At 42.2% G+C, this 14,696-nt stretch overlaps 1 protein-coding gene across 2 annotated transcripts in view; it reads left to right on the forward strand.

Moving 5' to 3' along the window:
• The first annotated feature begins 4,712 nt into the window (after nt 1-4,712).
• Gabrb3 (gamma-aminobutyric acid type A receptor subunit beta3) overlaps nt 4,713-14,696 on the forward strand; it is a 240,549-nt gene continuing 230,565 nt past the window's right edge. Inside the window, exons 1-3 of one of the 2 annotated variants that reach the window (XM_028894676.2) lie at nt 4,713-4,842; nt 5,689-5,780; nt 5,977-6,044. In XM_028894676.2, coding sequence (XP_028750509.1) covers nt 4,763-4,842; nt 5,689-5,780; nt 5,977-6,044 — 240 coding nt within the window. In that variant the 5' untranslated portion in view covers nt 4,713-4,762. Of the gene's footprint in view, nt 4,843-5,367; nt 5,564-5,688; nt 5,781-5,976; nt 6,045-14,696 lie in introns of those variants that run through there. The other variant, XM_028894675.2, reaches the window with a different exon arrangement.

The following is a 14,696-nucleotide window of genomic DNA, read 5'->3' on the forward strand; positions in this document are numbered from 1 at the left end:
AAATTTAAAATTTAATTTTAAATTTAAATAACTGTTTAAAACACAAGAAAACATATATCTTAAGGCCTGAAAATAGGTAACATTCAACCAAAAGTGCTACATTCAGTAAAATTATCTTTCAAATTTGACAGAGAGATAGGGCAGTTCAAGAGCAAACTAAAGCAATTCATAACCACGAAGGCCACACCACACAAGATATTTAAGGGAATCGTGAAAAGAATGTCAACTCAGGGAAGCAGCAAAGAATAAATTTCTTGGGAGTAACAGATAAACCAAAGAAAATGAGGAAAGAATTCATCATGTCCAACACAATAAACCAGCAAAACTTTCATAGAGATGAAAAAGAGAAAAAAAATAATAATCCAATCAGTGAGAAAATTGCGGGAATCAGCAAAGCTCTCATTAACCTCAAATTTAAATGGCCTTCACTCTACAATTTAAAGACACAGATACAGATGATTACATTTAAAAGATGATATCCAACTATCTTTTGTCCCTAAGAAAATACCTCAATTGGCAAGACCCAGGTTGAAAATCAAAGGATGGAAGAGAATTTATGAAGCAAATAGATGTCTGAATAAGCTCGTATAACAGTTACAACCTGACAAAGTCATTTCAAATCAGAGTAATCAGAAGTAGTAAAGAAGGCCACCTCATATTCACAAAGACAAGAATTCATGAAGAAGATTAACAATTGAAATACATTGAATCTTAGGGCTCCCGATATTATATAAACAAATAATAATGGACATAAAATAACAGGTAGATCCTAATAGTAGGCTATTTTAACACTCCACTCTTATCAATAAATTGGTTAGACAGACTAAAAATCAATAAAGTTCAGAATAAGTCTGCATCGGAGATTAAATGGATTTAACAGATATTTATCTAACAGCAAAGGAATATGCATCCTCTTGGCAGCTTGTTGAACTTTCTCTAAAATAGTTGTCATTTCAGGCAAAACAAAGCAAATCTCACCAAATGTAAAACAATAGAAACAGTTCCTTGTTTAGTTAGTTCCACTATAGATAGTTCTACTATCAGATCATAGTAAAATAAGAGTATAGATTTATAGCAGGAGAAATGCAGATAAAACAGAAACGTATGAAAATTGAATATTACACTCTGGGATGCTAAGTGCTATTGGAGAAACTGGAGGAAAGCAAAAGAATGGATCGAAAATAGAATTAGAATGGCATGAAAATGAAAACAGATCTCACGACCTTTAGGACACAACCAAGGCAGTTAGTAAAGGAACATTTCTCACTCTGAGTGCTCACATTAAATAGACAGCTCTCAAATACATTACTTAATGATATGCATCAAGGTCTTAGATAAACAAGAACAAGCCAAACAGAAAAGGCAGTTAATAGAAATAATGGAGTTCACTGCAGAAATGAATGAACTGGAGACTGAAAGAACAATACCACAGGTAATCCCAACAAAGTACCTGTTCCTTGAATCATAAACATATAGATAAACCGTTAACTAAACTGAGAGAGATAAGACTCAAATTAATGAAACTGTAGTGAAAGAGGGGTATTATAACTGATGCTAATGAAATCCACAGAATCAGTAAGAAAAACTATGAAAATTTTGCCATGATCTACATAGCTTTAAGACTGATCTGACTGGGTGGCAGGAATGAAGAAATAAGAGATGAACATGCAGAAAATCTGGGATTGGGTGAGATGCACACTCTGATGCAGACCGGGAAACTCAGCAAGTTTATCAGATACAGCTAGAGGAGTAGTTGGGTTAGCTAATCTAGGTGGATAGGGGCTCTCTACAGGGGAACAGTCTCTGGCTTTGATCATGGGGATGGGGGTGGAGGGTGGGGGTGGGAGGAGGAAATTATGGTGGATGTTTTCTGTTCACACTGTCAATGTCCGTACTGGAACCAAGGGAAGGCCTTGTTATTCTCCTGAGCCTGATCTAGGGGAGGCCTTGCCATTCCCAAGAGTCTGGTCTAGGGAAGGCCTTGCCATCCCCATGAGCCTGAAGCATGAGGCATTGGTGTCTTTGACATGGCCATGCTCATGTCATGAATGCTCCTTTACTAGGTCCCCACAATACTTGTACTAAAAAAAAAAATCTAGAAAACCCCAACACTCCACCTGAAGATTTAGATAACAAGGAATCCTAGCCTGCTTAAGGCTGCCTAGCTGTGAACAAAATGCCATTTGCCTCCTTTTTCTTATGTCATGACCATTTACCCACTATGGACTGCTAAAGTCCTTTTGTCTTGCTGTCAAAGCCATATGATGACAAAATTAAACTCACTATTTTGTGCAATTAGTGCATAATAATAATAAAAATAGTATATTTTATCATGAATGAGTGTTGTTCCAGCCCAGAAACAAGAAAAATGAGCTATAGAGCAAGGAAATGATTTGTTAATACAGCAGAGGTAGAATTAATTTGGTATCCTTACTTTCAGTTTGTGCTTTCCAAGCCTCCTAGAGTCCTCTGTGTGCAGTTTGATGCTCCCCATTTCATTTCCTATAAAACAACACTTAGAAAAGTGACCAGTCCTCTTGGTATACAGGCTCTATGGTACTAAATAAGGCTGCTCTTCCTCCTGATACAGCCAACACATCACCACCAGTTAATCAAGGTGTAAAATTTTTGGTTTTAGTAACTCCAGCAAGAGAGAAGGGCAAGGTGTGTGGTGCTCAGTGTTCATCCAGCTTTTGGGCATTCCTACTAAAGTAGGCTGAGGACAGCTGGAAGTGACTGAAATGTCCAAGAGGATGAGCACATTATTGCGTCCTGCAACTGGGCTGCAGTGGTTATGTGAGCATATTCTTTAAAAATTTTCTTTCCTGTTTTAAGGTGATTGTATTTCAAATGATATTTTTAATGACTTACCAGGTGGTTCCAGGCTTAGCCTGGATTCCCCAGAAAACATATCCTGAGGCAAAATTTAAGTGACATTTCTATATTAAGGTGTGGAGCAGCAATTAAAACAGGAGTGAAAGGAAAGGATATTGAGACTTGGAAAGAGAGAACAGGAAAATTTGCCAGCAAATAGGCCATGGCTGAGCCTGGGGAGCTGAGAGGTCTGGCTCATGGGGTCAGCTTTGAGAGGCTGACCCACGCTTCTTAAGAGGCAATAAGAAGTGTGTATACACTACCCCCTTCTCTCTCTTGGCCAAAGGTCCATTCTATAACCTCTGACTTGCTTGAATTTCAGATTTTGAGTAGGACCATTTGGAGCAGGATGCATTTTTATCCTCTCTCCTCATCAGTTGAGGAGATGGACAAGATATATAATGAAACGAAACTGAGGGATTGCTCCCATATAAGGTTGATGGAACTGTCACTGAAGTAGGTGCTGGAGTAACAGCTGGTGAGTAATAAGGCCAAAAACTCCAGAGAGAGATGGAAGCAGAGATCTAAGGTGGGGCACAGCTGACTTGTAATGTGTTTCTGGCAATCTTAGGACACACAGGCCAGTAAGTAGGGAGGAAGACAGGTCTGTTACGCTGTTGACTTATTCATATGTTCTTTTGATCGTCACATTTTTCATAGCAGTGATTCCCAGCAGGATATATCACTGAAGTTAGTGCATGCAAACAGGAGACACTGGCTAATCATAAATATGTGTCATAGTGAAGGTGTCACTTTGCAGATAATTCTATTGCACACTAACAGGACACAGAATACAAAGCACTTGTGAATAGACTTTTCCAGAAAATAATTAAGGAGCTATATTTATCTCTGAACCTTCCAGGTAATGCAGTCACATCCACAGTTCTAAAAATAAAACTGCTGATTTTTAGAAAAGCAAAGATATTTAAAATTAATGCACAGAAACATGCCAGCTTAAGAATAAAAGTCTAGATTTAGATATTTACTGACATAAATCATGGTAATAGAAAAGAAAAGATATGGAAAGAAAAAACTGAGCCAATACTGGCAAGTAGTTGTATTATTAAGCACTCATCACAGCCTGAAAGCCTGAACCAATCTACAGAAACTAGAAACAGACTTGATTTGTGGTTCTCCTGTTTGACTATAGTAGCGTGCTGTAACCATCTTCCTCAATGTTAGAAGCCCAGGTACAGGGAAACTTGAATTGAAAATTATTATTCACTATAGAAAAACAGGCAACCTGTAGCCACAGGTGAGTAGGCACCCCTTGAGTGTACTGTAGTGATACATAGGGTGGGGAGGGCGCCAGTGGGTGTATTCTAGTGATGTACAGGTGGAATGGGCACCAGCGGGTGTACAGTGGTTACGCAATCGGGGTGTGCACCAGTTCTTGTTTTTGACCAATTATTCGATCAGTTTTCTAATGACTGCCAAAGGATGGTGGCCAGTCACACGGAAAACAAAGATCTTTACCTTAAAATACGTGTGGATGTTTCTGGTGTGCGCCAGAAAAGACACGTTACTTCCCATCACTGGAATGAGAGACCAGGGTCTCTTAAGTCTGGCTTGGATACCAGTTTATCGACAAGATTTCTCTTTACAGTTAATTATGAATGCATCTCTGTGAGCAGGAAAGATTCAGCACTCACATGGTTGTGCAGGAGACAAGGGGAGAGGCACAGCTCAAGGAGCCTGTTTCACATAGTCATATTTGATAGATTATCGAGCCGCCATGCAAGGGGCTGGAAGATGGGTCAGGCGGGAAAGCCCGGGGGTGGGAGTAGGGGCGGAGGGAGGCGGGGATCCCCACGTCGCCGTTGGTTCCTAGCTCAGTGACGGTGGAGTGGAGCAGATCCCACTCAGGTTAGGCTAGAGGAGCAACGCCATGTGCTCCGGGCTCCAGGCCCTGCTGCTGTCAGTCTGGCTTTCCTGGACCCTGGGGATCCGAGGATCTGAGCCCAGCAGGTGAGGATGGGGCTTCCTCACAGCTCTGCAGCATGGCTCCTGACCAGGCAGCGCGCCCAGGCTCTGTGCAGCGCTCCCTGGGTCTCGGGCAGAGCAGGGCGGGGTTGGAGGTGGAGGGTGGGATACCGCTAGGGATGCGGAGCATTTCCCACGCCTCTGCTGCCCTCCGGTTGCATCTCAGGGTCCCATCCCATCCCTTGTCCCGCTACAGGGAGCTCAGAGGACCGGTCTCTGTGGCCCATCCCCCGCCTTGCCAGGCGCCACGCAGTCGTGGCCCTCGCCCGCAGTGACCAGCGCGGATCTGCGGCCGCACGCCAGCCCCTCCCTGCGAGTCCCGAGCGGCCGCTACTGTGCCTGGAGAGGGTGTCCAGAGCCCCGCCGCGACCGCGGACACATAGGGGGCGGGTGCTGTTCTTGGCCGGCTCCGCCCCCGCCTCCGCCCGCCCAGCGCTCCCGCGCCAGGGCTCCTCCCTCCTGTCCCGCTCCTCCTCCTGCTCTCCTCCTCCCCCTCCCCCTCCCCCTCCGCCTCCTCCGCTCCGGGCCAGCGCGGCGGCGGTGGTGGCAGCAGCAGCAGCAGCCCCGGCTGCGGGTCGCGACGGCGGCGGGGCGCCCCCTCCCCCGTGCCGGGGCGCGGCGAAGGGATGTGGGGCTTTGCGGGAGGAAGGCTTTTCGGCATCTTCTCGGCCCCGGTGCTGGTGGCGGTGGTTTGCTGCGCCCAGAGGTAGGGTCGCTGGTGGGTTGACGGGAAGCGGGCCGGGCGCGGGCTGGCGCGCTGTGTGCGCGCCGGGCGCTGGCGGGTGAGCGGCTGCCTGACCCTGTTCTTTCTGCCCTGTGCCCCTCCTTCAGCGTAAACGACCCCGGGAACATGTCCTTTGTGAAGGAGACGGTCGACAAGCTGTTGAAAGGCTACGACATTCGTCTGAGACCCGACTTCGGGGGTAAGTGGGATGCGCGCGGCCGCTGCGGGAAGCGCGATCCACCGTGTTGGCGGTCTGGGTGGAGAGGGAGGCGGGGGCGGCCTCCGGGGAGCTGTAGCGGTGTGGGTGGGTGGTCCTTTGCGAGCCCCCCATTCTCAGAGCCACCCGTCCCCCCTGCTGGAGCCTGGCTGATCACGGTGTGCTGCGCTTCCCGCAGGTCCCCCAGTCTGCGTGGGGATGAACATCGACATCGCCAGCATCGACATGGTTTCTGAAGTCAACATGGTGAGTGCCTGAGCTTCCCCAAGCTGTCCCCGGCCCTACCCGGCCGCCTGGGCCCATATATGTCTCTCGTGCTGGTCTGGAGGCCTGAACCGGCCTGGGCTTCCTGGTCTGCAGGGGAAGCCGCGCGCTCTGGCGCCGGGCTCTTGCCTGCCCCGCTCCCTGCACTCTCGTGGGCGCCGGGCCTGTCGCGGGGTCCTAGGCTGGCCCAGAGTCCCGGTCCTCAGCGCCACCCGAAGCATACAGCATCTCAGGAGGGCTGTCACCTGGTCGCAAGGCTTCCTGAGCGCCTTCTCCCCTCCCTTAGCAACAGGCGCTGAGGACTGTGAAGGGAGACTGGGTGTGGGGGCGGCTTGCATCCCTAGGTGAAAGGTGCTTAGGATTTCCTTTGTTGTCATTTGGAAAGATCTGCTGACCGCAGGAGAGAAGATCAAGTGGCTGTAGTCTGTGTCTAGAGGCTTCTCGGGTGGGTTTCCCAGTTCTTAGCCGCTGTTCTGAGGCCAGGTTTCCTTCTCCGGGCGCTGTCCTAGGTGCTGACAGAGCCCTGCCCTGCGCTTTTTGGGGAGGACTCCTTGCCAGGACTCTGGAAGTTTGGCATTCCAGTGTCAGGGTTTATGCCTATGCTACAGATCAAATATTCTGACCTGTGGAAAGAGGAGGTCAGTATCCCCAGGTGCGGAGACGGTCTCCCCAGCCCCCGTTAATGCGCCAAGAAATAAGAAGCTAAGTGATGTTGTGAATTTAAGAAACATGTTTGTTGATTTTTCTGTTCAGTGGCACTGTAGAAATCCAAAGAATAGGTGTTTGGAAATAATACTTTCTGGAAGCTATCATTTGGCAACTTTTCTTCTGTACATTACAATGTTGAGAATATGAGTAGGTATGTTTTCCTTATTAACGTGGTGTACATTGGAATCACATGGGCAAACTTGCTTTCAATTCATACTGTCTAGTGCCTCATTCCAAGGAGTTCTGACAGGGCTGGGCTACAGTGGAGTCTTGGGGTATTCTCACTCAAGAATAGTGCTTCAAATTTAAAACAGGTGTTTTGTGGGCAGTATTTTAAGAAACTTTATATCAAATTATAGATATATAGTTTGTACAAATGAATGAGGACAATTTTCTGTAATCTTGTATACGATATATGTTTAAACATATGCTATTTAGGGGTTTATAGGAAAATATCTTACCAAATTTATTTCTATAATCTTCAAAAAATTGTAATTATGACATGAGAGGCTGGACTTCTAAGTCAGGAACATAGTGCACACCTACCTAACATTCACCAAGACTGTACTTTGATCAACAGTATTGGTCTTCAGTGCCATAAAAAAGAAATAGAAATAACAGTGTTTTTTCGGTTGTTGTTGTTAGTTTTATTTTGTTTTCTGCCCCTTTCATCCAAAGTATAGGACTCAGGACATCTTTATATCCAGGTAGTGCAATATAAAACACAGAAACACAGGAGGAACATGACTTTAGTGCACACTGAAAATAAGCATTATGCATATTGCACTTATTTCTATCTTTACAATATACTTTTGTTCAGAAGCTATGTTTTATGGCCTTATGGTGACAAGTTAATATTTTCAAGATCACTGTCTGAAAACTTTCATGTGTGAATTTCAAGATATTGAGAAACTAATTATGTGAGTGTTTAGTGTGTCACTATGTCAAACATCATTATATTGGTTGTCAGATGGAAGCAAGACGTGTTGACTGGTGCTTTAAGAATGTTACACAGAGTTAAAATGATCAGAAGAATGAGGGGAGGGTGGTAATACACACCACTGTACATTTTATGACTTCCTTATCTAGCTGTTGTGATGTTGTGCTGACAGCTGATACACTTAACAATGTCACTTATTTGTCTTAGTTCATGGTCTCAGATAAATTGAAGGTCTAGACTAAAATATAGAGCAGTTTTAAAGTGTATAAGAATAACTGTACACAGCATAGCCATAGTAAATTCTTTCATGCCTCCTCATTTTGCATTCTCATGGGAGTACTTTATCTGGCTTTGGAGACATAACTTTATTTTGAACATAAATTAGGCCTCAGTAGCATTGGGGACCAAAGCTCCTTGGATAGATATGATTGTCAGCCATGTGAAGTGCCTTCTTCCTCCCAGAAGCAGATTAGCCAACACTGTACTGTAGAACACACATGTACGTAAGAGTTATGACATGCGCCCTATTATAAAAGAACCTCATATGCAGCAATAGTTATTACTTTTGGGGTCACCCTTGGCAGGAAACAACAGAGAACATGTGAATTTAAGGCTTGAGACATTATACAGTCATTTCTTTTAAGTAATTCATTCAGTTAAGGGCTTACTTGATCACTGCACAAAACCAAGTAGTGTAAATTACGAATGAAGAAATCATTGCCAAGTAATAAGTAGTCTAGCTTTAAGAGTGTTGTAACTATTGGGAGTAACAATGACTCTCACAAAATCTAGGACATGATAAGCCCCACTAGAGTAGATGACTGGCATGCAGGGTAAAGAGGTGCAGAAAGAGAGGAGAAAGGTAGGTGGAAAGAGATGTTTTGGAGGTGGAACGCTTCATGAAAGACTGTAGAATTAAACTGGACGTGGGCATGGATTCTGGCTGGTATCAGCAGTAGAGAATGATCTGGATCGGGGGAAAAATGGCAAAGGTAAAAATGTCTGAATGAGCAGGATCAGAGTTTTGCATATAATCGGAGACAATAACTCAAAGCAGACGGAGACGGAAACTCAAAGCAGAAGACACTCAAGTTGTCTAGGCCCTTCTGCATGATACCAGAGATTTCACAAGGTAATTAGTGGAAGTTTGTAAACTGACAAGATTTGAGATATGCTTTAAAGAAAATATTTCATAACAATTTAAATTCATACAGAGAACAAAATGGTAAGGAGTAAGGATGGCAGATAAATGATTATAAAAATTCACGTGTTTGTTACAAATTTTCCTGAAGATCCTACCAACATAAATACATATGCACAAACATATGCACGCACACATCTACATACAAACATATCCACTTATATACAAAAATACATGTACATACACATAAACAATATACACAGTCATATGCACACATACAAATATATACACACAAGCATTTGTTTCCAGTGTAAGGAGTCAGATTTAGGGCTATGTGCCTGCTAGGATGCACTATAACAATGAGCTGCCTCTGCAGCTTCGTAGACATGGTTCTAAGATCATACATTTAATGAAATAAGAAGTTTCACAATACTTTGAATTATATTGTTTAGAAACACATATATTGCTTGGTGAGAGAGATGAAAATATGCATGTTTGTGAGTTTATGAGTTTTGAGGGCCATTGCTGCACAGTGACAATACTGTGCCTTTCTCCTTAAAAAACCGTAAAGCGCTGTCTACCTGCAGGAAGATGTGCAGACGATGCTCCCACGAAGCCTCTGGTCTCAGAAAAACAAATATACAAATTATGTATATGACTGTGTCATCTGATCACTCTTTTTGGTGTTTTTTACAATAATTAGGAATAGAAATGGGTGCTTTAATACACAGAATTGGTTTTTCCCATAGCTTGGTGTGTGGATACTGGAGATGCTCTACTTTTATTATTATTTTTTTGTCTTCTAGTTTTTCTTTCCTTCAACTTTTTATTTGGCTTCTCTGACAGTGATCAGTCAGCATCAATTTCTTTGCTATAACTTGTTTTGTTTCTCTTAGCACCTGCTTTAAAGTTTCAAATATCTTGAAAACTATACATAGTAATGTAATGATTGAGATTCAGTATGTAGATTTCTGAGAGACTATATATGTGTGAGAATATTATCTACCTAAGATTATTATGTTTGTGTTGTGATTTTGGTGTTTAACAGTGGTCTTTGTGTAAGAATCATATTGATGAGATAGATGGACAGATGAATAAATATAGGAAGTACAAGGAACTGCTGAGAAATAGAACAAATAATTGGGAGTATTTAAGTGAGACTTTTGTTGACTGCAGCGGGTATTGATTTGTTAGTTCATAGTATAAACTACACATCTTATTTCTTCAGTATAAAGTACTGGGGACAAAAGGTAGGATCTGAATTCTAGCAATTCTAGTACTACTTCTAAAATTTGATTTGCACTTCATTATCCCATCAAAATTAACTCAATTCTAAAGAACATGTAGCTACAAGATCTCTTTATTTTTCTCATTTCATGCACATATGGACCATCATCCCTGTGTCTCACCCTCATCCCTGTTAGGCAGCATCCATAGGCACAGTCTTAGTTGGGGGCTCCATTGCTGTGATAAACACAGTGACCAAAATCAAGTTAAGGAGGTAAAGGCTTATTCCATCTTACATCCCCTCGGTCACACTCTGTTCCTGAAGGAGATAAGGTCAGGTATTCAAGACAGGAGCCTGGAGGCAGGAGCTGATACAGAAGCTACAGAGGAACGCCGCTTACTGGCTTGCTCTTTATAGCTTACTCAGCCTTCTTTCTTAGAGAACTGGAACCACCGACAGAGGAGTTGTGGCTGCACCCTCACACACATACACAGTGAGTTGGATTGTCCCCTATCAGCCACTAATCAAAAACAGGCAGCACAGGCTTGCATACAGGCCAGTCCCATGGAGGCCTTTTCTTGATGAAGATTCGTTCTCCCCAGTTGAACCTAGCTTTAGTCAAGTTGACAAAAACAAACAAACTAACAAACAAAAACTAGTAAGCAAGGTTATTATTTTTGTGAGTCTAGCTTTCTTGTGTTAATGTGTCATGTGTTGCTTTTTCTCCTTACAAATCCACTTGTATATATCTAGGTGTAAAAACAGTATAGTGCGGAAGAACACAGTTGGAGCACCTTTCAAGAAGCCTTTTGGAGCCTCTTTACCTTTTAAATAGACACATTCTTATTTGTACAAAGCAACATAGGGTAGTAGAGCTCCAGTGGTGCAAAGGGTTAACTTGAGGTACTTATTAAAAACAACATAAGGACATACACTAATGTTCACATATTCACACATGTCCATATACAAGTGTTCACACATTGTGTTCACACATGCTCATGCTCATATGCACATTTCCATGTAACCTTCATTTTTCTTGACTTTTTTCCCACATGAGAGAAGGAAGAGCAGAAATACTCTGGCTAGAATAAGGTAGGATCAAGGGTTTGAGGAATTGTCTGACACCTGTTCTCTGACTTCAGAGTTGCTTTGCTGTTGATGATTACTGATGGAGCACCTAGTTCAAACTTGCACTCTGCTGGTTTGCAAGCAGGAGGCTAAATCCTCAAATCCTTATGGTACTTAGAAAGAATCTAGGCCTAGCAAGCTATGGTTCCCCTTCCACATCTGTGAACTCTGGTCTCAGGTGACTCACTGATCCCATGTCTTAAGTGCACAGATGGATGCCAACATTCTATCATGGAGGACTCCACAAAGAAAACTTTAGTCAAGACACTGCAGCCCATATCAAAAAGGTGTCTGTCCCCTCTTCCTCCACTACAGATATGAGCCACATTCAGGGCTGTATAAGAATTGCTTGTAGCAGTTCAAAGATAGGGAATGTGTTAGTGCTTTCAGTTCAGAGGAAAGCTGGGGAATGACTCAGCCAGGGGAAGAGTGTTTTGCTGACCCAGTTGGGGGCTGGAAAACTGCTTACCAGGAAGGCCCTCTCAGGAATGTCCACAGAGTGTGTCAGTGTTTGATTCCAGGTTGCTGCACATAGAAGTATGGGTGTTCATTGAGGACATTAGATTTCACTGCTGGTATGTTTCATGCCTAAGTCATGAGCGTACATCAATGCCAGGCACTTATAAGAAAGCATAAATGAACTTAGGAAATAGATTACAGCAGTCCCTTACATAACACACTTTATGAAGAGAGGCTTGTGTTTAATATTAGAATGAATGGTATAGGGAGCCCTAGGCAAATGCTTTTTGTCTTTCCCTCTAGGGAGGTTGTAAAGCTTGTGTTGTTAGATCTTTTAAAAAATGGATTTTACCCTCATTTTCCTGTTGTGAATGGCTTCCTCCGTGAGCCTGCTCAGGGAGCTTATGGTGCCTTGCATGTAAATATTTAGTTTTATTTATCGATGCACGTTTAAAGAACAATTACATCTGGCAGGAAATTTACTGGAATTTAGTTTGTTGACAATCATGACCAGCTTCTGTCTTCAGGTTCCAAAAGCAAACTCTTTGCTTGTGTTTCCGTCGATGACTGGAAATGAAAGCAGTCGGAAAAGTGGCTGCTGCTGTTTGCTCTCCTTGTCAAATCTTGTGATTGTTTAATGAAGAATGTTTCTCTCATAGACATTAAAAAAGAGAGGGTACTTCCTTCACTTAAATGCATACAGAAACTAAAGAAACACAGGTTTCGGGGCATGAGGATACATGACTCTGAGAAAGAAAGGCTTAAGTCAGATTGTAGACTTTGTGATTTCACAAGTCAAGAGATTTGGATCTGGTACTTGACTTACCACAGTCTGTGATCTGTGACAGCATAGGTAGCAGAGCCTCTCTTTTGTGTCACATGGGTCTGTGTTTTATAATGTGCAATGATCACTGTATTTTGAGGAGTAAATGAAATACATGGGACAGTTGAAATCTTTTGAAGTGTAAAAGTGTTACATCACTATGTAGGTTTATTTTTTATTCATTTTCTTTTTCTTTTTACATTCTTCAAGTATTGAAGATCATATTGATCTTCAAACATGGTAATCAGCTTGACAAAAGTATTAAAGATGCAGATGAAGAAGTGTGCTCAGGGGACACTTGCACAAATGTGTTGTGCAACAAGGCTGGGCCAGGTCCTGCTTCAGTGGCTTTCCCAGCTCACCTTACTAGAGAGTGGCACCCATGCTCTGTGTTGGAGTCAGTAGAGGTGTCACCCTAAGCTAGGTTTTACCCTTCCACTTTTTAAAGAAACCGTGTTCTTTCTTTCTGACATTACAATTGTCGACTTTATTTGGTTGTTTCACTTTGTCCGTCTCCCTCGTTGGTTCTCCCATAATCATGCTCTGTGAGGCAGTGCTGTGTCTGTGAGGAGTGCTTGCCTATTGCCCGACACTTGAGAAGTGCCTATGACATATATGCTGGAAAAAATTATATGAATGAAAGCAAACAGATGAATGTATAGAAAGTGCATGAATAGGTATGAACATTTCCAAGAAGATATTTTTATAGCTTGAAATTTGGGATCATGTGAAGAGTCTTCTAGACAAATATGCATGAAATTATTTTTTAACTTCAGGGGACATAATTCAGTCAGAATGTATATAATTGTACTCACTATAATACCATAAGCTGCAAATAAATGTAGCTGCTACCTCTGTCACTGGGGAGCTTTTATGCTGATTTCAAAGCAGAAGAAGAGTAAAAGCTTACACTCGCCCCATAGAAATCAGCCTGTGTCAGGGTTGGTATGGGTAATTTTAAACCAATCATTGTGTTTTGACACAGAATTTTTGTCTCTACTTGGAAAGCACATGAGCCTTTCCACACAGTCCAGGAGTTGAGGTTGTGCTTTTTATAGAGACTCCTTGGGCCATGCTTTTCCTCCCCCCAGCAGTGCTATCCAGAGATGTGGTAGTTTTCAGTTGCTTGCTAATTTTTTTAGGGCAGTGTACTTTAGGACCATTTATGAAAGCCATTAAGAAAATTATCTATCTTCAAAATTTGGAAGAAAGGACAAAAAGACAGGTCCTATCTCTTGGTGATTTGCTGTGCCACTGATTCAAACCAGAGTCCAGCTTTGCTTTCTGGGGCTGGGGTGTAGATTTGCCTTATTTGTAAGTTTATAGAAGACTGCATCAGGATGTAGAATCCATCACTAAGCGCTTGCCGTTATATCTCTGCATTTTCCCACAAAGCTCAAACATCACACAACAACATTTAAAACAAAATGTCAGCATTAGTGATTCTCATATTCAGATGAATCAGAATAAAATTAAGATGTGAACAAAACTGCACTCATTTAAAAGCCCTAATTTGTGCTTCTTTATTCATTTTGAAAAAGAATATAGATTCCATCTTCACATATTTTACCCCACATCTACGTTTTACTCAAAAAATAAATTTTAACATGTTGTTCATAGGATTAATAAATACTGAAATTAACAAATGCTTTCTACATAGTTGTGAAATATAAATTATGTATAATATATAATATAATGCATATATTATATAGTTATATAATATATATTGCCTACTGTCGTTCTTGCTGTAAATACAAAATAAAGTAAATTTTCTCCTGCTGTGAATCAGAGGCTATACATTTAGCAAAGATTTTACATAAAAGGAGTTCATTTGTTGTAGACAATGGTTAGGGGTGGTATTTCTATACACAAAAAACTAAGTATTTATCTTCACTGGTCAGTTTAAAAAACAAACAAAAGAGGATTTCTCTTCACAGTAACAGACTGTCATGAGGAAGGGACAGTTGTTAATTTTAAGCCTCTGTATTTTCTTGAAAGTGCTAGAGAAACAACTTGCATGTTAGCAAACATGAATGAATTGAACAATGCAAGGCTCAAAGGACTCTGGTACAACCTCACATTATCATTGCTGTAGTGGATGTGCTGGGGATAGTGAACAGGCTGCCAGCCAAACTAATGGAAACTTATGAACTGTGGACCAATAGATGTGGAGCCCCTATGGTACTGGACTAGACCCTCTGGACAGG

This window comes from Peromyscus leucopus, chromosome 1 (assembly GCF_004664715.2).
Source record: "Peromyscus leucopus breed LL Stock chromosome 1, UCI_PerLeu_2.1, whole genome shotgun sequence".
In the NCBI taxonomy this organism is placed as follows: domain Eukaryota; kingdom Metazoa; phylum Chordata; class Mammalia; order Rodentia; family Cricetidae; genus Peromyscus; species Peromyscus leucopus.